Source organism: Taudactylus pleione, unplaced genomic scaffold (genome assembly GCF_031769625.1).
Source record: "Taudactylus pleione unplaced genomic scaffold, aTauple2 ptg000757l, whole genome shotgun sequence".
Lineage (NCBI taxonomy): Eukaryota > Metazoa > Chordata > Amphibia > Anura > Myobatrachidae > Taudactylus > Taudactylus pleione.
In genome coordinates this window covers 3122961-3149516 of record NW_028285159.1, presented here as the reverse complement: position 1 = coordinate 3149516, position 26556 = coordinate 3122961, and the positions used below count along the sequence as shown (strand labels likewise).

The following is a 26556-nucleotide window of genomic DNA, read 5'->3' as shown; positions in this document are numbered from 1 at the left end:
TTTAAGGGGCCAAAAGTAATGGGACAAACTAAACAATCCTAAATCTAGCTTTCACTTTTTAATACTTTGTTGCAAATCCTTTGTAGGCAATTACAGCCTGAAGTCTGGAATGCATAGACATCACCAGACGCTGGGTTTCATCCCTGGTGATGCTCTGCCAGGCCTCTACTGCAAATGTCTTCAGTTCCTGCTTGTTCTTGGGGCATTTTCCCTTCAGTTTGGTCTTCATCAAGTGAAATGCATTCTCAATCGGATTCAGGTCAGGGGATTGACTTGGCCATTGCATAACATTCCACTTTTTAGCCTTAAAAAACTCTTTGTTTGCTTTTGCAGTATGCTTCGGGTCATTGTCCATCTACACTGTGAAGCGCCGTCCAATGAGTTCTGAAGCATTTGACTGAATATGAGCATATAATATTGCCCGAAACACTTTTGTCAGCAGTCACATCATCAATAAATACAAGGGAAACCGTTCCATTGGCAGCCATACATGCCCACGCCATGACACTACCACCACCATGCTTCACTGATGAGGTGGTATGTTTTGGATCATGAACAGTTCCTTTCCTTCTCTTCTCTTCCCATCACTCTGGTACAAGTTGATCTTTGTCTCATCTGTCCATAGGATGTTGTTCCAGAACTGTAGTGGCTTTTTTAGATGTTGTTTGGCAAACTCTAATCTGGTCTTCCTGTTTTTGTGGCTCACCAATGTTTTGCATCTTGTGGTGAACCCTCTATATTCACTCTTGTGAAGTCTTCTCTTGATTGTTGACTTTGACACACATACACCTACCTCTTGGAGAGTGTTCTTGATTTGGCCAACTGTTGTGAAGGGGTTTTTCTTCACCAGGGAAATAATTCTTCTGTCATCCACCACAGTTGTTTTCCGTGGTCTTCCGGGTCTTTTGGTGTTGCTGAGCTCTCCGATGCGTTCTTTCTTTTTAAGAATGTTCCAAACAGTTGATTTGGCCACACTTAATGTTTTTGCTATCTTTCTGATGGGTTTGTTTTGATTTTTCAGCCTAATGATGGCTTGCTTCACTGATAGTGACAGCTCTTTGGATCTCATATTGAGAGTTGATAGCAACTGATTCCAAATGCAAATGTCACACCTAGAATCAACTCCAGACCTTTTACCTGCTTAATTGATAATGAAATAACGAGGTAATAGCTCACACCTGTCCATGAAATAGCTTTTGAGTTGATAGTCCCATTACTTTTGGTTCCTTAAAAAGTGGGAGGCACATATTGAAACTGTTGTAATTCCTACACCGTTCACCCGATTTGGATGTAATTACCCTCAAATTAAATCTGAAAGTCTGCAGTTAAAGCACATCTTTGTTTCATTTCAAAACCATTGTGGTGGTGAATAAGCGCCAAAATCTGAAAATTCTGTCAATGTCCCAATATTTATGGACCTCCATCAAAGTTTTATGCTTTTTCATCAGTAATGGATATATAGCCTAATCCGCACTGAAATGTATGTAATTTTATTTTATCTTGAGTGTTCTCAGTAGGATGGATTATATGATGGCTTAAAATATTGTGTCTCAGAGACTTTTCCTTTATCATCCATCTGGGGGATCCCATTACTTCTGGGTTATGCGTAGTAAGGTGTGTAGTCGGACACTAGCTAATTGAAACTGGCTCCCACCACCTATATAACCCTTCCCCTTTCACCCTAATCTCAGTCTTGTTTTTAGTGCTTTGGAGTAAGGCACTGACCTAGCTTTTAGTTAAGTTTAATTTCTTAATTTTAAGTTTTTTGTTTGGGTGATTAGTTCCTGGCAACAGGCGACAAGCACTAGCAAAGTGGGAGTAGATAGATCGGGGCTTATGTGAACCCAGTTTCCCACTCTAAAGACAGCCCCTGAGAGAGTCACCAAACTAAAGAGTCCCTGTGTCTCTGGGTCTCATTCAGACCCGGTCGCAAGAGCTGAGCGCTCGCAACCAGGTCGATTTTAAGGCCATGCGCAAGCCCCGGAGCAAGAGAGAAACTCTCTCGCTCCGGAGCTCACTGCAAAAGGGTTGGCTGTCGATGTTAATCAACAGCTCGGCCTGTTTTGTAGGCGGGGCAGGGGTGTGCTTTCCTTAAGGAACGCCTGCCGTTTTGTGGGCGGCCACACAGACATCAGCAGTGATGTCAGTGGGGAGCTTCCTGCTCGATCAGAGCAGGAAGCTCCCTGGGGCTTGCGGTTGCCGAGACCCAACCTTAGGGTCTCGTCGCAAGCCCCGATGGTCTTGACCATCGCGACCATCACCCTGGTCGGTCACTAAGCTGTGGGTGGTAACCCTGATATAAAATACCTTGTAGCCTCTATGTACTGCTTCCCGGCACGCTGCTTTTGAGGGTATGTTATTACTCACATGACTGCACTGTAGAACCGGCATGTCTCACACCTCCCCCAGGCTTCCACAGCACCCGCCGCTTTCAGGACCCTTAGAGGACCACCAGAGGAGATTACAGGGCAGCAACACACTGCTGGCTTTTGTGGGAGAGAGGCTTGATCGGTTCCAGGCCGCAGCGCCGCTGCACATGCAGGCGCGCCAAGCAAGAAGTCATCATTCCGGGTCGCGGGTAGTCTCCGGAGAACGCCGGACACTAGGATTACATCAGTTGTCCTGAGTGAAGTAGGACGCCGACGGCGTGCCCTGACACGCCTCCCCCAGGTATTTCAATTGCAGCAGCTCACGCGGCTTCAGAGTCACAAAACATAACAGTTGATGAGAGCGGCTGGAGTTCTGCTTGAATGACTTTCACAGCAGATAAAGGGGGATGGCTGTGTACTAACAAGATAAGCAGACAACTAGGATTATTACTTAAGGGTATTAACCTGGTGATTTTGGGGGCTTATAGTTGGGGCTTATGGTATCATGTATATATAAGTACCTTTTACTGAACTTTTTCTCAGGAATTTAGGCAGTAATATACAGGGGTATGCTTTAACAGATGGGTGAATTAGAGTCTTAATTAGCCTCTCCTTGGTTTTTGCTATTCAAATCAGTGCTATACATTTTTCCATAGAATTTAGGTAGCTATCTGTAATGGTTAGACTTGTCTTGTCTTGTCTTTCTTTCTCAGTATGGATAAGCCAGACAAGGGGTCCAAAAAAAACAGGGATTGGTCATGATTTATAATTTTATAAAATGTGAAAAAAAAAAAAAGGATCGGACCCAGAGTTGCTCTGTCCTGGTCGTTCACGGGGGGATTACTGGGAGGTTCGTCTGAACAGCCGGTAATGCCCAATTGGGCCAGATCTATGGTTGTGGCCATAGGTGAATTACATAACATAGCAAATTATATGATACCTTGTGCTCAAGCTCCTACTTTGTCTGATCCCTCGGTAAAGCCCAGATGGGCCCAGAATATGGTACGATGATTTGCTCAGAGGCAACTTCCCTAAATAAAATAGTAACGTCTGCAGGAGCCAGACATTCTGGCCATTCCTCAGTGGATTCAGTAACCTCCTCCCAGGAAGAAGAGGAATTGGATTATGACTGGGAAGACACCTCAAATTGGGAGGGTGACAGAAGTTTCTATGTTGATAGATGCGATCATGGAGACACTGCATCTACAGGAACAGCTATTCCAGAGACTAGTTCAGTTTCTTTCTTTAAACGTAAGAAGAAACATTTGTTTTCCCCCGAATTTTCAAATTTTGAGGAAATTTTTAAAAGAAGCCTGGTTAAAACAGAATTCCAAATTTCATATTCTGAAAAAATTTAAGTGTCTTTATCCTTTTTCGGAAGAGGATACAAAGCTTTGGAAAATTCCACCCAAGGTGGATGCTTCCATTACTAGGTTGGTTAGAAAAACTGTTATTCCCACAACACAGTCTGTAACTCCTAAAGATCCTAAGGATAGGAAGAATGAGGATGTTCTTAAAACTTTATTCACTTTGTCAGGAGTTTTGCTGCGCCCAATTCTGGCCAGCGCCTGGGTGATCAAGGATATCAATTCCTGGATGAACCAGATGATTACTGGATTTCAATCAGGTGATGTGTCTGAAGCTCTCTCTTTAGCTGCTCAGATTGTGGAAGCTCTAACCTATATACTGTAGATGATGCATTAATAGATACTATTCAGGTAGTGTCTCATATTTCGGCTTTGGCCATTTCCGCCAGTCGTTCGCTATGGTTTAAAACATGGAATGCAGAAATAGAATCCAAGCATGCTTTAGAGACATTACCTTTTTAAGGAGGTTCTTTGTTTGGTCCAGAACAAACATTTTTCATCAGGTTACAGGAGGAAAAAGTCCTTACCTTTCTATAACTACACCAAAAACAAAATCCCCTAGGTTTTGTTCCTTTTCGGACTCAAGGCAGGGGAAGCTTTCAGGCCTTTCCGGGGTGTGTCTTGGGGTTCCCGGAGAAAGACCTTCAGGGACGTGCTGTCCCCGGCACCAGTTGCCACGTTGCAGAGCCAGCAGGTCAATCTACATGACTGGGAACCGTCCTCAGGTGGGAGGCCACTTACCAAGATTCCGGAAAACTTGGACTCAATCCAATCCGGATATTCGGTAAGTCTACTAGTAACTAGAGGTTACATTTTGGATTCTGAATGTCCAGTTCCAAAAAGATTCTCTTCCACGCCGCTGCTGTGGATGGTTGCAGAAGGGTAGCTCCCATACAGGCAGGCAGTTTCCGTGCTTTCCGATTCCGGAGTTATTATTTTGGTTCCGGTACTACAGAAAGGCCTGGGGTTCTACTCCAGTCTTTTCTTAGTAGACAAAAGAGATGGGTCGTTTCATCAACCTCAGGGGGTTAAACGCTTATCTCCATTTAGAAAAGTTCAAGATGGAGTCAGGTCAGTCATTTGTTCCATGGAGGTAGAAGATTTTCTGGCCTCCATACTGTAGATATCAAGGATGCCAACCTCCATATTCCTATATGGAGGGGTCATCAACATCTTTTGCGGTTTGCAGTGGGGCATCGGCATTTTCAGTTTCAGGCTCTGATAGTAGGTTTGGCCACCGCTCCCAGAGTCTTTAAAAAGGTTATGGCACACATGATCTCCCTACTCAGGAGTGGGAGGGATAAATGTGTTGGCTTATCTGGACGACTTGTTGCTAGAGGCATTGCCAATAGCCCTATTGCAACAACATATTCATATTACCTTATGCATGCTCCAGAGATTCGGCTGGATCAATTTTCCCAAATCAAATTTATTTCCATCTCAGAGGATGGTATTTTTGGGTCTTCTCTTCGACACCCAGTGTCACAGAGTGTTTCTTCCCCGGGCAAATATTCAGGATCTGCAATCCAGAATAAGGACCATTTTACAGATGTCTCATATCTCGTCACGGGCTGGGAAATTGGAAGGGGTGGACCCGAGCTGGGTTGAGTGATAGAGACACCTGGACCAGAAGGGAGTTTGAATTTAGATGGTTTAATGTAATTCTTTAACATACAGATGAAAGAGGACTAGCTGAGTGATGGTAAATAAAGTCCTTGGTGCAGAGATGCACAACTGCAGTTACTTAAAACAAACAAAAAAGTCTCTGAGGTTCAGGGAGTACTGTGGTGGAGAATTGCAGGGTTAAATACTGTAGAACTTGTAGATGAGTTGAATACTGAGCAGAGTAGAATATATCTCCTGGATGGAGTATGCAGGATTGGGGAAGCACTTTGAATAGAACTCCGGGATGGAGTGTGCTGGATTGGGTGAGCACTTGGAATAGAACTCTGGGATGGAGTGTGCTGTATTGGGTGAGCACTTGGAATAGAACTCCGGGATGGAGTGTGCTGGATTGGGCAGGAGTACTCCCGGCTGGAGTACACAGGAACAGAGTCACAGGTGAACTGGAACCGGAAACAGCAGGGCTCAGAAGCATAGGTCTGGCTAGAGCAAGAGCACTATTGTACTGGCAATGAGACAGTCAGGGAAGGGCTTTTATACCCCTGGTCGGATGGTGATTGGCTGGAGTCACTGGAGAGCGCTGTTGACTGGATGGGGTTGGATCACTTGACCTGATTCAAGATGGCCACACCCATGATCCGGATGTCTGGCATGCAGAAGCACAGGAAGTGCATGGAGAGGCAACAGGAACAGCTAGGCAACAGCAGGGATGCAAGGAACCACCCTCTGGCATAGGCCCCACTCTGGATTCCCCTGAAAGCAGCGGACGGCGACTCAACAAGCCGCGATGACACCAGCGCATGGGAAGATGCAGGGTTCTCTGACGGAGGTCTCTAGCACGGTTTGTGACACTCAGTTCTCAGGGATTTGCAGATACTGGGAAAAATGGTGGCTTCATTCGAAGTGTTCCTTTCACCAGATTTCATGCCCATCCACTACAAATCCATCTGAGTCATCGATGGGTGAAGCCAGACCCTTGATTAATCAGGCAGATGTTCAGATTATCTTGGCAGACCCGGCAGTCTCTCCGCTGGTGGCTACAGGATGCAAATCTGAACAGGGGTTATCAATGGTCAGTAATAAATTGGAACATTGTCACCACAGATGCCAGCCTAACAGGCTGGGGGACAGTGGTTCTAGACAGACACAGGGTCTTTGGTCTGTCCATGAAGCCTCTTTCCATCAATACACTGGAATTAAGGGCAATTCGATATGCATTGGTTCAGGCTCAATGCCATCTAAGGAATTTACCAGTGCGAAGAAAAATCAGACAATGCCACAAGCAGTTGCTTACATAAACAAGCAGGGTGGCACACGCAGCTGGTAAGCTGGGCTCCAGCTATTTCGGCAATTTACATTCTGTGGGTGGACAACTGGGAGGCGAATTTCTTGAGTCTCCACAGTGCGCATCCAGGGGAATGGGAACTACACCAGGAGGTGTTTGCAGAAATAGTTGCCAGATGGGCATCTCCAGACATAGATCTAATGGCTACTCGTCTCAACAAGAAGCTTCCAAGGTACGGTTCTCGGTTCCGGGATCCTCAGGCATCTCTGGTGGATGCCATGACAGCACCTTGGGTGTTCCAGCTGGGATACATCTTTCCTCCTCTGGTAATGTTACCAAAGGTAATTCAGCAGTTTCGATCATTGGCACGGCCATTCTGTTGGCTCCTGACTGGCCACACAGTCATTGGTACACAGTTCTTCGGACCATGTTGGCAGACGTTCCGTATCTTCTGCCCCTGCACCCAGATCTGTTATTTCAGGGTCCATGCTGTCACACCGATTTGCCTCGCTTGGCTTTGACTGCATGGTTCTTGAACCCAATATTTTGAGGGCAAAAGGGTTTTCAGAATATGTGGTGAAAACCATGATACAGGCTCGCAAACCAGTTATTTTCCAGATTCATCATCAGATATGGAAAGGTTCCGAGTATCTTGTCTTTTCTGCAAGAGGGGTTGGGTAAGGGCCTTAAGCTGGGCATCCACTATACAATTTTCTGTCAGATATCTGTCCAATCTGGCTGGTTGGAATGAAAACCTGATAACGTATGGGAGCAAATGACAGTCGACGATATGGTTTTAAACACTGAAAAAATTACAAAAAAAAATGTGTTCAAATTGCTACATTTGTGTGTTTTAAATAATTTGTCTGAACAACCATTTTTGGCTATTTTCCAGTGTTTGTGAGCAAATGGACGATTGTCATTTGCTCCCAAACATTACCAGGTTTTCATTCCAACCAGCCAGATTGGACAGATATCTGACAGAAAATTGTATAGTGGATGCCCAGCTTTAGACTGTCCTCTCTTAAAGAACAAATTTCGTCCCCGTCGTTCCGGTTTCAAAGGAAATTGGCCACCATTCCTGAAGTTCAGACCTTCTTGCAGGGGGTTCTTCACATTCAGCCTCCATATTCTTTTTTTTTTTTTTTTTTTAGAAGTGGAGATGTTGCCCATAGCAACCAATCAGATTCTACGTATTTATCTAGCACCATCTAGAAGACAATCTAGAAGACAATAACTAGAATCTGATTGGTTGTTATGGGCAACAACTCCACTTCTAAAATCCCATACTTTAGTAAATTTACCCTTTGGTCTCCCACAAGTGCAAATTTAAGTCTTCTTGCTCAAAACAGAGCAGATACAGTGTCCCTGCTGCTTATGCGAATACAGCGATTAGGTGTTCAATGCTCAATTGTGCTGCATTACATCCAAATATCCCAGAATACATAAAATAATGTAACTAAATTTCACCAATGTTTTCAGAAAACTTACCACCCATATTTGAGGAATTGTTATGCAACTTTGTAATTACAGCCCCAAGCACCATTTTAATAATCTTGTAAATAGATGTAAAAAAAAAAAAAAAAAGTGAAAGCAAACTGGGTACATACATTACATAGCTGTGATACATGGTCTATCTTATGTTTTGTTTTTCAGTTCCGACCTTAAAATGTAATGTCAAGAGTGTTGTAAAATAAAAATAAAAAATATTAGGTTATCAATGCAGTGAAGACATTTATTTTTTAAAAATACTCGAATATAAAATACTCTTGCATTTGAAAAACCTCAGCATTTGTGAACAGACTGCTTTAACATCTGCGCTTCACCAGGGTATCCCCTGAGGAGTTTTAAATGATGCCTTTCTGTGCTGAATAAAGTGCTAACTTGCACCTTGAATTTCAAACTGTGTCCTGAGCAGCCATCCAGTTGGTACAACACCAGCTGAAATCCCAGTGGCCACTGTTCACTCAGGCTTGACTGCAATTATCATGTCAATATTTTGTGCTCCGATATGCAGATATGCACACATGCGGGCTGCATAATGCTTCTTTTCTCCATGGAATGTTGACTTGTGTTTGATGCTAGGGGAATGTTTAATGAAATGAGATATTAACATTTCATCGGATATAGACAATTGGCATTATAGCACTTAAAATGCAGGCAACAGTGTCTTTTTTTAGTTATCATTTTGCAACATCGTTTTGATACAAAGTGTTTAGTGTGAAAAAAAATTGAGATACAGCTACAACAAGGCCAAGAATTTTAACTGTAAATGTTTCGTATGCAAACAAATGTTACCGAACTATATTAAACACGTTTATTCTCTTTAAGAGAAAAGAATACAATTATGTTAGCAAAGATCTTTGGATAGGGAATTAGTAAAATCACAGTACTACATGTGTTTAAAAGAAGGCTCAAATCTGCTGCTTCATGGGTAACATTTATTAGGTTCCCATAACTGCATAAAAAATAGCTTAGGGAAAACACAATGTATATGGCATTTGTAGAACATAATGAAGATGGTTACTGCAGAAGTATAAACCAAACAAAAGAATTCTTCGCAGGCATATTAATGAAACGCAGCAAGTTCACTACAAAAATAACCAATTAGCAAGTATATTTGGTAAAAGCTAAATAGAATAGTAAAGCTTTAGCAAGAAGAATCTCTAAACTAAAATCTATGTTAATCATGTATGCAGTATTGCTTTGATAGTAATGAGTACCATGAACAACAATCAGCAATTAAATTATCTGGCAGAATATTTTAACGTTCTACAGAACAAGGACTTGTGCTCCAAAACTATAGAAACTCTGGCATTAGAAGATAAGTATGTCATAGGATGGATACCAGAAGACGAGTTGTAGCAAAGTACCTACACTATAATGACAAGTCTTATAGACTATACTTTTATCGAGAATAACTGGAGGGTAGATCTTTTTAAGGGAAAAATAATTGTAATGTTGGTGAATCACTGACAAAAAATAAAGGGGTGCCTATTTATTTATGTTTAACCACATGTGCCCAAGAGGAGAAGTTGTACAACACTTGACAGGCATTGGGTGTTATCTTCTAGTGAAGATTATGATTTCTTTTTTTTTTTTTAGAACGAGACGATTCCCATTTTTTTATTCCCCAAACCAGTATAAACATTGAGGTGCTGTAATAATAGGAGGTGCTACAGGACAGCTTGTCAGATGCAAGCTAAACTGTGCCCTAAACCCTACAATTGACATCTATTGCTTTAAAAGTGTTTCATGAAAGAATAAGGTAGTAAAGAAAATTTCTTCTTCAGGGTCCATAGGGAGGCCACAGGGACACCATAGGGAAAGTGGTTGGAGTGATCCAGGCACCAAACAGTTAAGCTTTCAGCTCCCAGGATGCCTCAAGTCTTCCTCTACATATACCCCCGCCCCTGGCAACAGGCAGTTTTTCGTTTGGTGCGGCAGGATTCAACACCAGTAACCGGACTGGTGATTTCGGCGGGCACCAGCGGAGCTTGGCTAGTGGCGATGCTGGGACTGCAGCCGGAAGCATGGGAACACAGGTAAGGTGGTTTCCTGTTCGTGGGGAACCACGTGGCAGTCCGTACCTCCGGCGGTTGGAGACCTGCTGGAGATTGCTGTAGTGGGGCGACCGCTGCCTCCACTCCCCCACTAGACCACCGGGGCAAGTCAGTCTGGCGTCAGGGACAGTGGAGGCGGCCATGTTATAAGACCAGGACACCCGGGGTATTAATACAGAATAGCAGCCTCTCCCCCAGCCCAGATGCCGATCCAGCTGAGGTTTTCTTGCGCCTGGGTTGCTCCTCCTACCCTCCTCTGTATATGAGACGCCGATCGACCACTATAATTGTTGTGCTGAATCTGCTGGTCTCAGGAGGTTTTGGGTCTAGTCTCCCTGTATACCTCTCCCCAGAGGCCAGGTTATACAGCGCTCAAAATCCTACCAAGCCTTGTGTTTTGAGACGTTGAAAGTATATTGTATATGCATTGTATGTGATTTTTTTGCTAGCTCTGCTGTGTTATTTGCCTTTATTTTCTGTACTGTCAGGTATAACTATCACTTCTATTCTCAAACCTTTGCTACAGGTGTGTGGGGAATATTTTATTTTTTTTGATTCTCAAATTGTACTTCACATTTATTGTGCTTATTTGCACTTATTTATTATGTCTAAGAATAAGGGTAAACAGGAAGCTGAGGCCCCGCTGCTGGATTCATGTAAAAGCTGTTTGGCGGGCTTGTCCCCTCAGAGACTTTATACATGGATGGTTTGCGTGCTATTTGTTATTAAGAACCACCTCACCAGTCCAGTATACCAGCCCCTGTACAGGAGCCATCTTGGGTGTCCTCCTCGTCTCAGGTTATGAAGGAGCTAGTTGACCGTTTATCTGCTCCCACGCTGCCTCCCATAATGGAAGGCCTACAGCAGTTCCAGCCTGCTATGTTTGCCTCCCCTATACATCCTTCCTGAATGGATATTTATGCCCACTCAAGTCAGAGTACGGCCCAGTCAGCTACTGCGTTTCAACAAAAGTTGCAGACAAACAGACCGGTAGCCATTAAAGCACCTAAGTGGACGAAATCATTTGGTTAGTCTGTCCAGCATATAGACTCAGACGCATCATCGGAGGAATAAGATGATGCGCCGGGTTTTTCTCCAGGATCTATCTCAGGAGAGGAGTACTATCCTTCTACAGTGGATGTCCCTTCTTTGGTGAGTGCGGTCAAATCAATCCTAAATATAGAGGATGAGTCAGCTCCTAGACCTAGGGCTCCAGTGTTTAAAAGCCAGGTGGTGGTAAAAGCTGAGTTTCCTTAGTCTGAGCAGCTCACTGAACTTATTGGAGAAGCATGGAGTAGTCTGGATAAACTGTTCCATGTTACAAAAAGATTAGCATCTTTGTATCCTTTCCCACCTACTGAATGTACTAAGTGGGAAGTCCCTCCTTCTGTGGATGCTCATGTGACACATTTAGTCAGGTGTGCTACGTTGCCTATACTGTCCGCATCTTCCCATAGAGATCCTACAGATAGAAAACTTGAAACAGGTCTTAAATCAGTGTTTTCATTGTGTGGAGCAGTTACTCGGCCGGCTATGGCTCCAAGGCTGTTGAAGAATGGACGGGGGCATTGGAAGATACTCAACCAAATGCTACCAGAGAACAGCTGACATATCTCCCACATACAGGAAGCGGCATCCTATTTGGGAGAAGCTGCAATAGATGCTGGACCCCTGGCTTCTAAGGCATCTGCAGATTCAGTTGTTGCTCGTAGAGCCCTTTGGTTAAGATCTTGGAAAGCAGATGCGGGTTCCAAGAAGGCTCTGGAATTCCTGCCTTATTATGGAACATACTTTTTGGAGCAGAATTGAATAAGATAGTGGTTACTCTGGAAGCCTCAAAATCTGCAGGTCTGCCATCAAAGTCTAAGCAGTCCTCTTCAGTTCTTTCGCCCTCAGGGAAGAGCAAAAGGACAGCCTTTCTCCAGACCGTCTAGTTCTTGCAGGACCACCAAGCAGCAAACTTAGAGGTCCTGGCTGGTCAGACGTCCAGCTTCCAAGTCGGACGACAACCCTCCGTCTGATGGGGCGGGTCTCCTCCTGGGAGATCCCAGGGTGGGAGGCAGACTTCTTTATTTTGCAGATTACTTGCATCAAAAACAACAACAGACACATCGGTTCGATAAATGGTCTCTCAGGGGTATGCCCTCACCTTCAAGAGGCATCCTCCCCAGAAGTTTTTTTTATTTACAACTCCCCCATCAGATTCCATCAAGGCTTTGGCCCTCCAGGAAGCTATTTACTCCCTGTTGCAGGAAGAGGTTGATAATCCCAGTTCCTGTGGTTTCACAATGGAAGGGGTTATAATTCCAATCATTTTTTTTGGTTCAGAAACCAAATGGGTCTCAACGCTCTATTCTAAATCTTAAAACCCTCAACTAGTTTATCAGTGTACCCAAGTTCCGTATGGAGACTCTTCGGTCAATTATTTTAGCAATGGAACATGGGGATTTTATTGCTTCCCTGGACATTCAGGATACGTACGTGCATGTGCTTATTACGCCATCCCACCAACAATGTCTACGGTTTGCTATCCTGCAACATTACCAATTTCAGGCACTGCCCTTTGGCCTATCAACGGCCCCTTGGATCTTCACCAAAATAATGGTGGTTATGACTGCCTACCTCAGGCGTCAGAATACTGCCATATTTGGATGACCTCCTGATATTAGCACAGTCTCCAGCAGTTTTACATCATCATCTCCAACTGACCATTGCCGGCCTATAGACGCATGACAGGATCATCAATTTGAAGAAATCCTCCCCTTCTCCAATACAGCGGATGGTACATCTGGGGGCACTTCTTGATTCTCAGGCACAAAGTGTGTTTCTGCCAGGGGACAAGATTTCGGCACTATTATTGCGAGTCTGCAAGCGAAGGGTATCCATTCTATCAGCGATGCAGGTCCTGGGGTCAATGATATCCACCTTCAACATGGCAGAATATGGTCAGTTCCACTCCAGGCCTCTGCAACAATTGATTCTCTCCCGGTGGAACGGGCAGTATCATCTAATATGGTCCCAGAGGATTCTTCTCACTCTGGAGGTTCGTCTCTCTCTCTCTCTCTCTCTCGTGGTTGTTACAAAAGGCTCATCTGGACAAGAATCGCCCATTCTGGATTCCAAATTGGGTGCTCCTCACTACGAATGCCAGTCTTCACAGATAGAGAGCGGAGGCAGGTCATCATATCTTTCACGGAAGATGGACAAATCAGGAAAGTCACCTGTCCCATAATCATCCTGGAGCTTCATGCAGTATACAAAGTGCTCATCCTGGCACAGGACCTACTCCAAGGCAGGCCTGTCCAGATCCAGTCCGACAACGCAACTACAGTAGCCTATTTCAATAATCAGGGAGGCACGCAAAGTCAGGCAGCCATGAAGTAAGTGGCAAACATTCTGATCTGGGCATATCTGGGTTATCTTCCGGCTATCTCGGCAATATAAATCCCGGGAGTCCTCAACTGGGAAGCGGACTTCCCAAGTCGTTAGGACATGCACATCGCAGAATGGCTCTCCACCAGGGGGGTTTTCAACTCCTGGTGAACAAATGGGGACTACCAGACATAGACCTCATGGCCTCACGTCACAACCACAAGGTCCCCAGGTATGGGTCCAGGACCAGAAATACCTCAGCCGCCTTTGTGGACGTGCTGGCAGTAAAGTGGGACTTCAACCTGGTGTACCCCTTTCCTCAGATTTCCCTCCTCCCAAGGGTCCTCAGGAAATTCAAGCAGGAAGGCGGCACAGTAATACTAGTAAGCTCCTGCTTGGCCCAGGCACCATTGGCTCACAGACATATGGAATTATCCATAGACACTACGTTTCCTCTTCCTCTATGGCCGGTTCTATCGGACTGCATCCAGACTTGCCTCATCTGGCTTTGACGGTGTGGTTCTTGAGTCTTCCATCTGAAGAGCCAAAGGTTTCTCCAGCGCTGTAATTCAGACAATGGTTAGTGAACGAAAGCCTTCCTCTGCCCGCATCTATTAAAGAGTTTGGCACGCCTTTGGTCAATGGTGTTCCCATAGAGAGTATGATCAAGGTGTTTAGGGTTTCCCAGGAATTTGACTTTCTCCAGGCTGGGTTAGACCTCGGTCTCCACCTGGCCACCCTGAGAGTACAGATTTCTGTGCTGTCAGTTTGGCTCCAGCGAAGGATGGCTTCTCTCCCGGATGTTAAGATTTTTTTTCAGGGAATTCTCCGAGTTCAGCCATTCATGGTGGAATTTGTCTTTGGTTCTCAAGGGGCTACAGGCTCCCCCATTTGTATCTCTATACTCAGTAGATTTGAAGTGGTTGACAGCAAAGACACTTTCTCCTCGCCATCTCCTCTGCCCACAAAGTCTCTGATTTGGCAGCGCTCTTGTCGCTCCCCCTTTTTGATTTTTCACCAGGATAGAGCTGTCCTCCGTTCACAGGTGGGTACCCTTCTTAAGGTAGGGTCTCATTTTCATGTGAATGAAGAGATTGTCGTTCCAGCTTTCCAGTCTTCAGACCTTTCTGTAGATTAAGCCTCCCTGGTTGTGGTTCGTGCTCTCCGTATCTATGTGGATCATACAAACTCTTGTAGAAAATCAGATGCTTTTTGTGTTGTATGGCCTTCACAAACAAGGCTCGCCAGCTAATAAACTCTGGCTCAATGGCTGCGCATGACTATATCTCAGGCCTACAAGCAGGCTGATCTCCCTGTTCCAAACACTGTGACAGCACATTCTACTCGGTCTGTGGGACCATCGTGGGCATTTCAACGTGGTGCCTCTGCTGAACAATTGTGCAAGGCTGCCACGTTGTCTTATGTCCACACCTTTCTTACGTTCTACATCTTTGACACTTTTGCCTCTCAGGATGCTTCCTTTGGGTGGTGGATTCTCCTTTCTGCTCAGGAGTGTCCTCACCCTTAGGGGAACTGCTTTAGGACATCCCTGTGGACTCCCTATGGACCATGAAGAAGAAAATAAGAGTAATGGTAGACTTTCCTTTGTTAACTTTTTCTTCAAAGTCCATAGAATCCACAGGGCACCCAACCTGACGCACCTGGCTGCATTAGGTCATTTTTCTTTTGGTCACGGATTCCCTCATCTTGTGTGTGAATGTTTCTGGTGTACATTGTCCTTCCTTCTCCTGCCTTGGGCTTTACAAAAACAATGCATGTGGCCAGGAGCAGGGTATATGTGGAGGAGGACCTGAGGCACCCTGGGAGCTGAAAGCTTAACTGTTTGGTGCCTGGACCACTCCAACCACATTTCCCCATGGTATCCCTGTGGACCCTATGGACTTCGAAGAAAAAGTTAACAAAAGGCAAGTCTACCATAACTCTTATTTTTCAAAGCCGGCATTTTAAAATCGTGCAGGGCACGGCGCACTGCTGAAACAGCCTGGAAGGAACGCTAAGGAATTTGGTTCACGGAGCAACTATGCTTTCAAAATCAAAGTTTATTCAAGTTGATAAACCTCAACATCCCAAATATAGTGATAATGAATCCTGAATCACTGTATCTCTGATTGTCCAACCATTATGGTTTTTGGGGAGCAGATTGGAGGCTTCACACATTAAGTGATGGCTAATGGGTTAGATTTTACATCTTACCTTTTTAGCTAGTATGCTTTGGAGCACAGAGAAGACCAGATGCCATTTCCTCTTTTACCCATTATTTTAAAAGTATAATACCACTGACGTCATGAGGTTTTAATCATTTTAAATACTTTGCAAAACAAACCTAGTCTATACAGGTATTTTAATACACAATGTAGGATTAATCTCTAGTGTAGTTTATTAAATAAAGGTTATCGGAGTTAGGTGTACCCTGAGGGGAGGGAATAGAAGTCATGGCAGGAGAAAAAAGGGGCTTTGTTTAACAAGTTTTGTGCTTTGAGAAGCCAGATGGCAATTATTATGCACTATGATGAAGATGAGTGCTTGCCTGTTGGCGGAGCAGATCTTCTTTGTGCTCACACTGCAAAATAGAGTGTACACAATTTTAGGTGATGCAGAGTCATAAGCATTTTGATTACATCTACACTTACAACTGGGCACTCACATAGGCAAAGTTTTGTGAGGGCGAGTCAACAGAACTGCAGATTATACAAAGTCGGAAATAAGTGTAAATACACCTGTTTGGAGGTATACCCTTTACAAACTTACCTACTAACATCAGCCACTGGACTCCTAGAATAATGGGTGGTTCTCATGCATTTCACCCACTTCCTCGTTAAAGGGGCAGGATGGGTAGAATACCAGGAATTGCGAGTCTGTAGGGAGGCGGTGTGGCCAATATGAGGATAGTGTCATTTAGCCTTCTCAAAAACCCACAATATGTGACATTATGCCACGAAGTGGACAGGACCTAATGACGTTAAGAGCCTGACCCTCCCTCGTGATCACTCCTGAGAGGAGGAGAAAAAAAAAAAAAAGGTATGGTATAGGATAGGTGCAAGTGTGAACTGATCCTGACATTGACTAGTAGCAAACTAAGCATACATAGGGAGTGGGTGAAAAAAATTGGTACAACTCTGCAAACATGCGAATGCACGCATTTTGCATGCATGTATTTTGGGAGCTAAATAACCATCCAATTCTGTAGGTCCTATACTTACACCAGAAAAGTTTAGGATCATTGTAAAATATTAGCAGCAGTGACAGCATGTCTTTGTAATCCATACATTGAACAAATAAGTGATTATAGGGATTGTTTAATCGTAGTTGAGTGTTGTGTAATTTGCGGACAGTAAATAAAGGATTAAAAATAAAAAACAAACACATCTTAAAATTTAACATGCAATAAAGGATGAAAGTGCTGGAAAAAAATAAAAATGACCAAGTAAGACATTACACTGAAACTGAATAATTAATTACTTACACTATTTAAAAAAAAAAAAAAAGATAAAAAAAAAATAAAATAAAAAAGTCTCATACTGTCTTCGGATGATCACAACTCACAAGGAATGAACACACACTAACACAATTTTCTCTTCCAAGATAGGAATATGCAAATGCCTGTACATTAATGCAAACACCACATTGTCACTTCATTCTCAAATTAGGATAAGAAATGAATAGGGCTGAGCAAAGAATTTTTAAGAAAACCTCCTTCACAGAAGATCAGTCCAGGTGGATTTAAGAAAGCTCCTCCCTCTTACCTTTTTGCATTATACAATCACACAGCAACAAAGAAAACAAGTGACCCTGTTTGCATATTACAAAGATCAATAGTATTTCAAGTAGTTAGAAAGAACATTACAGATTGTTACAATGGCTTGGCATAATTATCTGGAGGTTTTCTGAAGTCCCGAAGGCCTTTGCTCATTTGCACAGCAAAGTAGTTCCTCTTTTTGCTATTTATATCTGAATATTCAATATAACTGTTCAGAGGAACAATGCACCGGTATGTGTTTTCAGAATGCACTAAACATGGAACTTAGGCAAGTCAAGGACTATAATAATGTTTCAACACGTAACCTTGCATGTTGTTTGATAGCCAAATATCAATAGTGTATTTGCTACTCAATAACCCTAAAGAAACGTTGTAAACAAATTCTTAAAAATCTAGGATTCTGGATATTTTCCATGGACAGTACACATGCATGTATTCCATTGCCAAAAGTAGCAACACTGAACTCTTGACAATACGAAAAGAAATATCAACATCTACCCCAAGGCCACAAATGTTCAATTCCTTAACATTATGTAGAATTAGAGAAACAAGACCAGTATTCCGCATGGTGCAAAGCAAGGATTTTTTCATATGATTTATATAACAAATATCTTCATGTCACTAATGCAATCACTCAAATCGGACTTTTGTCTCATTTATAATTGAAAAAATGATTGTTTAATATAGTAGAAACTAACACTTGCTATTAGAAACAGTTTGGTAAGGTAAGCTTGTACTACAATAAATGTATACTTATTCGGTCAGACATTTTTAAGAGATCAGTAAATACTCACTAATATCCCTTATATACACCGATTTTCCACCAAACTCCACCAAACATGGTTCCAAGCCGGGTCAGACCCGGGATTCACCCCGTTTCCACTGCAGCGCCGACCTGGAAATATCCCGGGTCAGCGCCGTTCACATTGCACACTGGTGCAGTGCAGGTGCTTGGAGAGGAGGTCATCACCAAGCGCCTGAAACTCCAGCTCTTCCCTGAACACCAGCCTGGAGCTGACTGGCGACCAGGGATTTTTCCTAGGAGCCTTTTCCAAAGAGCAGTGAACCGGCAATAACACAGGTTTTTGTGGTAGTGGAAAAGGGGTATTTCACACTGGCCAAATAACCTGGATTATTGCCATGTCAACCCGGGTCAAAAGCTCAGTGTAAACAGGTCCCCCAAATATAACCCTGGTCCAGTGACTCGGCAATCCAACCTGGGTAGCTAGCAGGGTTGGACACAGGTTACAGGGCAGGCTGTTGCCACATTCATTATTTCAGCCACCAAAAAGTAGAGCCATAAGACAAATATCGCATCTACTGTGCTGGATTCTAGGACACTGTCATACCATTACTGTTAAAAAAAAAAAGAAAACATTGCATACATCACGTCAAGGTGATTTTAGGTTAAGTAGCACTAGCGTCATAGGGAAACACCATTAAACACTAAACATAAGGGCAAGATGGAAAATAGAGCACCCCCGGCCCCCCAGAGTGGTCACATGACACAAAGGGGCATGGCCTCTGAAAAATGGAGCGTGTCAACATGACACCACCGTTTCTCGTCAGTCTGGGAACATTCCTTTTCATTCCATATGCATCTTAATGCCTCCAGTAGTAGTGCCCCTCATGCAGTGCCCCCTGTAGTAGTGCCCCTCATGCAATGCCCCCTGTAGCAGTGCCCCTCATGCAATGTCCCCTGTAGTAGTTCCTCTTATGCAAAGCCCCGCTGTATGCAGTATCCCTTATACAGTACCCCCAGTAGTGCCCAATATACAGTGCCCCCAGTAGTGCCCAATATACAGTGCCCCTAGTTGTGTCCCTTATATAGTGCCCCTTAAGCAGTGCCCTCAGTAGTGCCCAATATACAGAGCCCCTTATAGAGTGCCCCCAATTAGCAGTGCCTTTGACATAAAATACACAGACACAAACACACATTATAATACTTACCGGACCCGCGCCTGCCACTGTCCGCTGCCCCCGTCCCGCTCGGCACTATGGGAGAGACATCATGACGTCTCTCCCTTCACCCAGTGCGGATGGCAGAGCTCATGAGTGAGCTCCAGCCCGGCTCCAGCAGCCAATAAGAGTCTGTCTGACTCTTATTGACTGCAGTTCCAATACAAACACACCGCCGCCATGATTGTTTTAATGTGTAGTGCCACGGACCACACATGCCCTGGACTGCGACCGAAGGCGCCCAAAGAACGTGCCCTGCTCGACCCCCCCCCCTCGTTGCAGCTAATGCTGCTGTGTCCCCCAAACCCTTCTCAGAATGCCTTCCTCTGCAGCCTCATAGCTCAAAGTTGTATGAGGAAGAACAGAAAGATCAGGCCAATGCAGCCAGCTAATTATTTTCTTGGAGCTACAAAAACCTCCACACTCTATGACGATCAGTCGTTCAGTGTATGCAACCTCCCTCATCCCCAAACATGGCCAATCTGTCATTATCGGCAGATTGACCCACATGTTCGGGCGATGATAGTTGTAAAAAAAACGACCAGCAGGAGTGCGCATTGCTGGTCGTATTCCACATTAAACTGCACAATTAACAAGCGATTGAACTAGAACGATGTCGTTATCGCTCTGTTTAATCAGGTAGAACCCAATGTAATTACAATTGTATAAGTCATTCTATTTCACCTTATATTTTTGCATGTGGTATGTGTTCCTATATTGATGTTTTAATTAAAGGAAAATATATTTTTAACACCAGAAATCTTGATTGTTTTTTAAAACAGATGCAAACTATAACATTGCAGTTGATACTCTTATCCAATATTTTCGTGTGCACAAAGCATGCAAGTAGCTTGATTGGTTAAAAGGACCCATGGTGGTGGTATTGTGTGCTTGACCCAGATAAAAGATGGGCCGGCGTGCTCTGAAAATGTATATCCTCTGACTCAGAGGTCTGTACTTCTGACGAATACCTGTATGCTGTGGAAGAATTGTCCTTTTCAAGTGATTGAGAATTAAACATCTTGCCTTAAGAAGACACATCTGCTTGTATCCTGTGACCACTAGAATAGTGCAAAATGGTATTCCGTTCTCTGGCTGTTCTGGATTGAGCCCAGTGTCTCCAAGCGAAAGCCCCCTGCCAGCTACCTTGCAGATACACTGAAAGGAGGATAGGTATACGTGCGCTCCTGTGCGGGGGAAAGGAGTGTAGTATGGAGCGTAGGATATGTGATGTGGGGGTCTAGGGGTGGGAGGGGGAAAGAAATGGAGGGGGATGTACTAATGTGTGGGTGGGTGAGCGGAATGAAGACTGACAAGTGAATGCGGATCCAACCTAATTTATTGGGTAGACACAGTGCTCCCAAAGGTGGTACCGTGGGTTGGTACCCAGTGTAAAGTATTATAGTCTTGGTGGCCCCACGGTTGGGGGGGTGGGTAGACCCTTTTAGGGGGCTCCTTTTACGTGCGGTCCTCACTCCTGCACGTCCCCCTGCTGGACCTTTGGTCGACAGACTTGTGGCAACCGGGGTGTAGGGAGGGCTAATAGCCTGGATGTCTAATGAAATGGCGGCGTCCCGCTCTGCTGCAAGGTGGAATTAGGTAATTCCACCTTGCAGCAGAGCGGGACGCCGCCATTTCGTTAGACATCCAGGCTATTAGCCTTCCCTACACCCCGGTTGCCACAAGTCTGTCGACCAAAGGTCCAGCAGGGGGACGTGCAGGAGTGAGGACCGCACGTAAAAGGAGCCCCCTAAAAGGGTCTACCCACCCCCCCAACCGTGGGGCCACCGAGACTATAATACTTTACACTGGGTACCAACCCACGGTACCACCTTTTGGAGCACTGTGTCTACCCAATAAATTAGGTTGGATCCGCATTCACTTGTCAGTCTTCATTCCGCTCACCCACCCACACATTAGTACATCCCCTCCATTTCTTTACCCCTCCCACCCCCAGACCCCCACATCACATATCCTACACTCCTTTCCCCCGCACAGGAGCGCACGTATACCTATCCTCCTTTCAGTGTATATGCCTAGCAAGATTTGGTACTCTTGCATACGTTGCAGCACCTACCTGACCCTTCCTATTTCTCCCACTTACAAGTTCCACTTCACCATCTCTTTGGGAAGCGCGACCCACCCTTTCCAGTCTACAGCTACCTTGCAGACACTGGTCCATAGTAAGAGACCAGTGGAAGTTCGTTGACACTATCCAGGAAGTGTGGCAGCAGCGTGCCCACACATACTCAGAAGCAAGCCATTTCCTGGTGCTGGCCTAAGAGTCTGGGTGGAAGTAAGCAGTTCCAAGTGCTGGTGTAGGAGCTTGGTGGTGGCAGCAAGTTACACACCCACTACACAGTGGGCGGAGTCAGTAACAGACTGATACTGGCGGTAATATTCAAAGATCCAGTGGAATCAAAAATATTCTGTCATTCAGTCACAAACATTTTAAAAAGCAGTCACTCCATTGATAATCACAATGGCAATAACTACCTTAAGTTAAATACATTCACCATGTGCTTATTGAGTTTGTTCTACTCACTCTGTATATTTAATATGACAAACAAATACAGGTTGAGTCTCCCATATCCAAAATGCTTAGGACCAGGAGGTATTTTGGATATTGGAATATTCTGTGTTTTGGAATATTTGCATACCATAATGAAATATCTTGGGAATGGGACCCCAGTTTAAACACAATGCATTTATGTATTATATATACACACACCTTATACACACAGCCTGCAGGTCATTTTATACAATATTTTCAAAAATTTTGTGGCTCAAAGTTTGTGTACATACATGAAATTAATTTAGGTTTCATGTACACCTTATACACAAAGCCTGAAGGTAAGTTTATACTTTATCTTGAATAATTTTGTGCCTTAAACAAAAGTTTTTGTACATTGAACCATCAAAAAGCAAAAGGTGTCACTATCTAAGTCATGCTAAAAAATTCTGTATTTCGGAATATACCGTTTTTCAGAATATTTGGATATGGGAGACTCAACCTGTATTAAATAACTGGTACCTAAATAAACTAGTATAGGATCAGTGCTGCATATATAATGGATGTCAAAAAACTATATCCTGTGAATTACATGTCCTTACCTGTCTACAACCAAGCCAACAGCTTGTGTTAGGTCTGGATTGGATACTTGAAGACGCTTCCATAAGGACCATACAAACTCTTTGTCGGCCTGGATGGAGAGAATAGAGAAAGCAATTTGTCAAAGTTAATAGAAAAATAGCTAAAAATGGTACTTAACCAAGGGAAACGCGGAGGGGTCCAGTTTTCCGGGAACCTCCTCCCCCTGGCCCAGTGAGTGGCTTGAATCGCGATCACAATAGCAGTAGTGTTTAAAACAATTCTACTAGAACTGCAGCTACGACATGCTGCATTAAGTCTTCCAAGTCTGCTGTTTGTGTGGATCAGAGTGCTCAATACCCGTACCAGACCAGAGAGAATATGCTAGCAAGAAGAGACATGCATCTTAACACAAGGTGGGAGAATGAGTGTTTAGAACGCTTAGATCGGTCGCCTGTTGGTCATATTATGTATGCATGGAAGTAAATAGGTTTGATACAGAAAGTAAATTTTTATACTCTCTCCCCTACATTGTATACTATAGACCAGTGTGTATCCTAAAGTTGGTCTTCAAGGCAGTACATGTTTTGCAAATCTCCACAGGATCACATTTGAGAACCTTATCACCACCTGCAGATCTTTTAAATGTATCAGCCAGTAACAATAGAGATGTGTCCTCATACACCTAGCCTCAATACATCATGAAGCACAAGACGCCTAACGCGAGGTAGACTCCGTGTGCGCCAAACATTTTTTCTCCCAAAAATGCGTGTTAGTCGGAGTTGTGACAAACCGCTTCAGAAGCCTGCACTAATTAATTTGATATACGACACTTGTATATGTGTTTGCGACTGAATATGTTTACGAAGCACAACAAACATGCCTTGTGTTGTATGACCAATTCAGTTCTTTACTAAAACACAGAACATTGCTAACAGATGAAATTAGAATAAATGCAACTTCTAAAGTAAAAAAAAAAAAGTAATTAAAGCTCTGAGAAAGTTATATGTGCTATTTTAAGGGTTGCTTGTAAATGTTTATTTGTATATGTGTGTTCCCTCTATAAATGTAGGCGATGCAGCCATTTTTATCAAAAGTCACTTGACTTTTTTTGGGGGGGGAGGGGGGGGGGGCACTAAGCTGGATGTAAATGAGCATTCTCAATATCTCTGGCATGAAAGTATTTATTTCTCTTAATTATTAAACAGCTTTTCAAACATCTTGGCACAATTAATAGAGACACTAAAATTGCTCCCTGAATAGTTACAAGAGCCAAACAACATCTTTTGAAAGAAAGCTCAACATCCCCACTGAAATTGGCACGGAAAGCAGAATTTCCAGCTGTCCAGGCCTGCAAGGAATCAATCTGCAGCATACCTAAGGATTGTCGAGCATACTTGTTTCACGCCTGCTGATTAGAACACAGAACTGCATACTTAGAAGTTTATCAACAGCATATTACAAAAAAAAACACCATTAGCGGTGCCTGCAGTACTGACCAAAAGAGTATACAGAATATAACAATTTACCAAATTATTTCATATAAAATGTTATCTACAGATAATGACAGACACAAAAACAGTAGCACACAGCTGTACCAGGATAGATGTATAAACAGAACTGTACCAAGATAGATAATATACACACACACTTTAAATCAGAGGTCCCAAACTCTGCCTTCATGTCAACAGTCCAAGTTTTAAGGATATCCATTCTTGACCACAGGTGACTTAATTAGTGCCTCAGTTGATTTAACCACCTGTGCTTGACCATATATATCTGTAAATCCTGAACTAATGGGGTGCCTTGAGGACTGCATTTGGAAACCTCTGCCTTAAACTAAGCCTATTTCAGCTTTCATGTGTCAACGGTCTACAAGATGCAAAGTGGCTCCACATTTCTGAACGCACCTCTAATAGACTAAGGGCCATATCCAATTAGCCCCGAACACTGATCGGGCGCTAAATGATCCCCGCACTACAGAGCTGGAAAACCCCCTGGACCTTAACATGGCCGTCTCAACAGCCACGCCGTCAAAGACAGCAGAGTCAGGTCCGGGTGAAGACAAGGACCCTGTGACAGCAGGTCTGGTCGTAGTGGCAACCGCAGAGGAATGTCCACGGACAGACTCTGAAGGTCTGAGAACCAGTGCCGCCTGGGCCACGCGGGAGCTATCAACAGGAGCGTCCCTCCTTCCTGTTTGAATTTCCAGATTATCCGTGGAAGAAGGGAAAACGGAGGAAAGAGATAAGCAAACCGGAACGTCCACTGGACAGACAGAGCATCCAGAGACGCCTTTTCGTCTCTTGTGCGAGACCGGTACACCGGCAACTTGTTGTTGTGCCGTGATGCCATGAGGTCTATCTCTGGAAGACCCCACCTGTCCACCAGAAGTTGAAAGACGTCCTGGTGCAGAGACCACTCCCCCGGATGAACGTCCTGGCGACTGCGAAGGTGCGCCTCCCAGTTGAGGGAGATTGCGCTCTGCCCAGACCAGGATGCAAGTGGCGTAGAAGGAGCTCTGGAGATCCTGCTACCAACAGAAGATCGTCTAGGTACGGCAACAAGCGGACTCCCTGCAGCCGCATATAACCCGCCATGACCTTGGTGAACACTCGTGGTGCTGTTGCCAGGCCAAAAGGTAACGACCGAAACTGGAAGTGATCGTTGCGGATTGCAAACCTGAGGAACTGTTGATGGCGTAAAAGAATAGGGACATGCAGGTAAGTGTCCTGTATGTCCAATGACACCATGTAATCCCCAGGTTCCAGCGCCAGAATGATGGACCATAGGGTCTCCATCCGAAAACGCGGCACCCGCAAGGACTTGTTGAGGGCCTTGAGGTTGAGAATCGGACGGTACGACCCATTGGGTTTCTGCATCAAAAATAGATTTGAATAGAAACCCTGGCCCCTCTGGGAGAATGGAATAGGCACTATAACTCCAGCCTGGAGCATAGTGTGCAAAACCTTCCGCAGTTCCACGGCTTTGTTCCGGTCTAATGGAAGGCCCGTGGTGAAGAATCGGGATGGAGGCCTGTGCCGAAAGGAGAGGGCATGCCCGTGAGAAACCACCTTGTGAACCCAAATGTCTGTCGTGGTTATCGACCAACACTGGGCAAACTGCAGCAGGCGGCCTCCCACTTTGGAATCCCCCAAAGGGAGGCCCGGACCGTCAGGCCGCAGGCATGTCATCTGTCTTAGGGGCCGGACGTCTGGTACTCCAGGCCTGTTTCCGGGGCTTGGCCGATTTCTTGGGGCCAGCCTGTCGGGGAAAAGACTGTGCTTTAGGCCTGCCCTGGGCCCTGTAAGGCCGAAAGGACGATGTACCTGAACTGGAAGGGACCGCGGCAGACATGCAGATTTGGCTGCCGCCAGCGTGGCTACAATTTAGTCCAGATCCGGACCAAATAGGACTTCTCCATTAAAAGGCAAAGCTTCCAAGCCCTTTTTGGAATCAGCGTCCGCCTTCCAAGATCGCAACCATAAGGTGTGACGAGCAGCTACAGCTGCCGAAGAAATCCGAGAAGTTAGGGTACTGATATCCAAGGCCGCTTCATTGATGTAAGTGGCCGAATCCCGGAGATTGCCTACCAACTCGGCCTGTTCAGCCGAACAGTCGGAATCCAAAGACGCCTCCAAACTATCGGCCCAGCGCTCTATAGCTCTGGCTACCCAACATACGGCCATAGCCGGTCTGGATGTCCCCCCCGCAAGGGAATAAATGGACTTTAGGCAGATCTCCACCTTACGGTCCGTAGCATCCTTCAAGGAGGACATGGGCAATGTGGCACTTCGGACTAGGCGTGTCACATGAGAATCCACCTGAGGGGATTCCCACTTAAAACAATAATTATCCGCAAACGGGTAAGCCACCGCTAAGTGTCTTTGAGGCTGATACCGTTTACCAGGGTGTTTCCACGCCTCCTCTAAATGGTCAACTAACTGACCCGAAAGAGGAAACACTGTGGCGTCACCCTTAATATCCTTAAAAAAGGCATATTTGGATTTGGACACCGGAGGATCTTCATCCTCAATGACTAAAGTTGTGCGGACTGCACAAATAAGGCCAGGAATATAAACCTTGGACTTACCGTCCGACTCTTTAGTACGGAGAGGTTCTTGGTCAGATAGATGCAGAATCTCCCCA

The 26556-nt window shown here is 44.6% G+C and overlaps 1 protein-coding gene across 5 annotated transcripts in view; it reads right to left on the bottom strand.

The window, feature by feature from the left end:
• Positions 1 to 26556, bottom strand: part of CNTLN (centlein) — a 505942-nt gene that overhangs the window by 395784 nt on the left and 83602 nt on the right. For all 5 annotated transcript variants that reach the window (XM_088457338.1, XM_088457337.1, XM_088457336.1 and 2 more), the window contains exon 3: positions 22431 to 22519. In XM_088457338.1, the coding sequence (XP_088313464.1) occupies positions 22431 to 22519 (89 nt within the window). The remainder of the gene's footprint in view (positions 1 to 22430; positions 22520 to 26556) is intronic.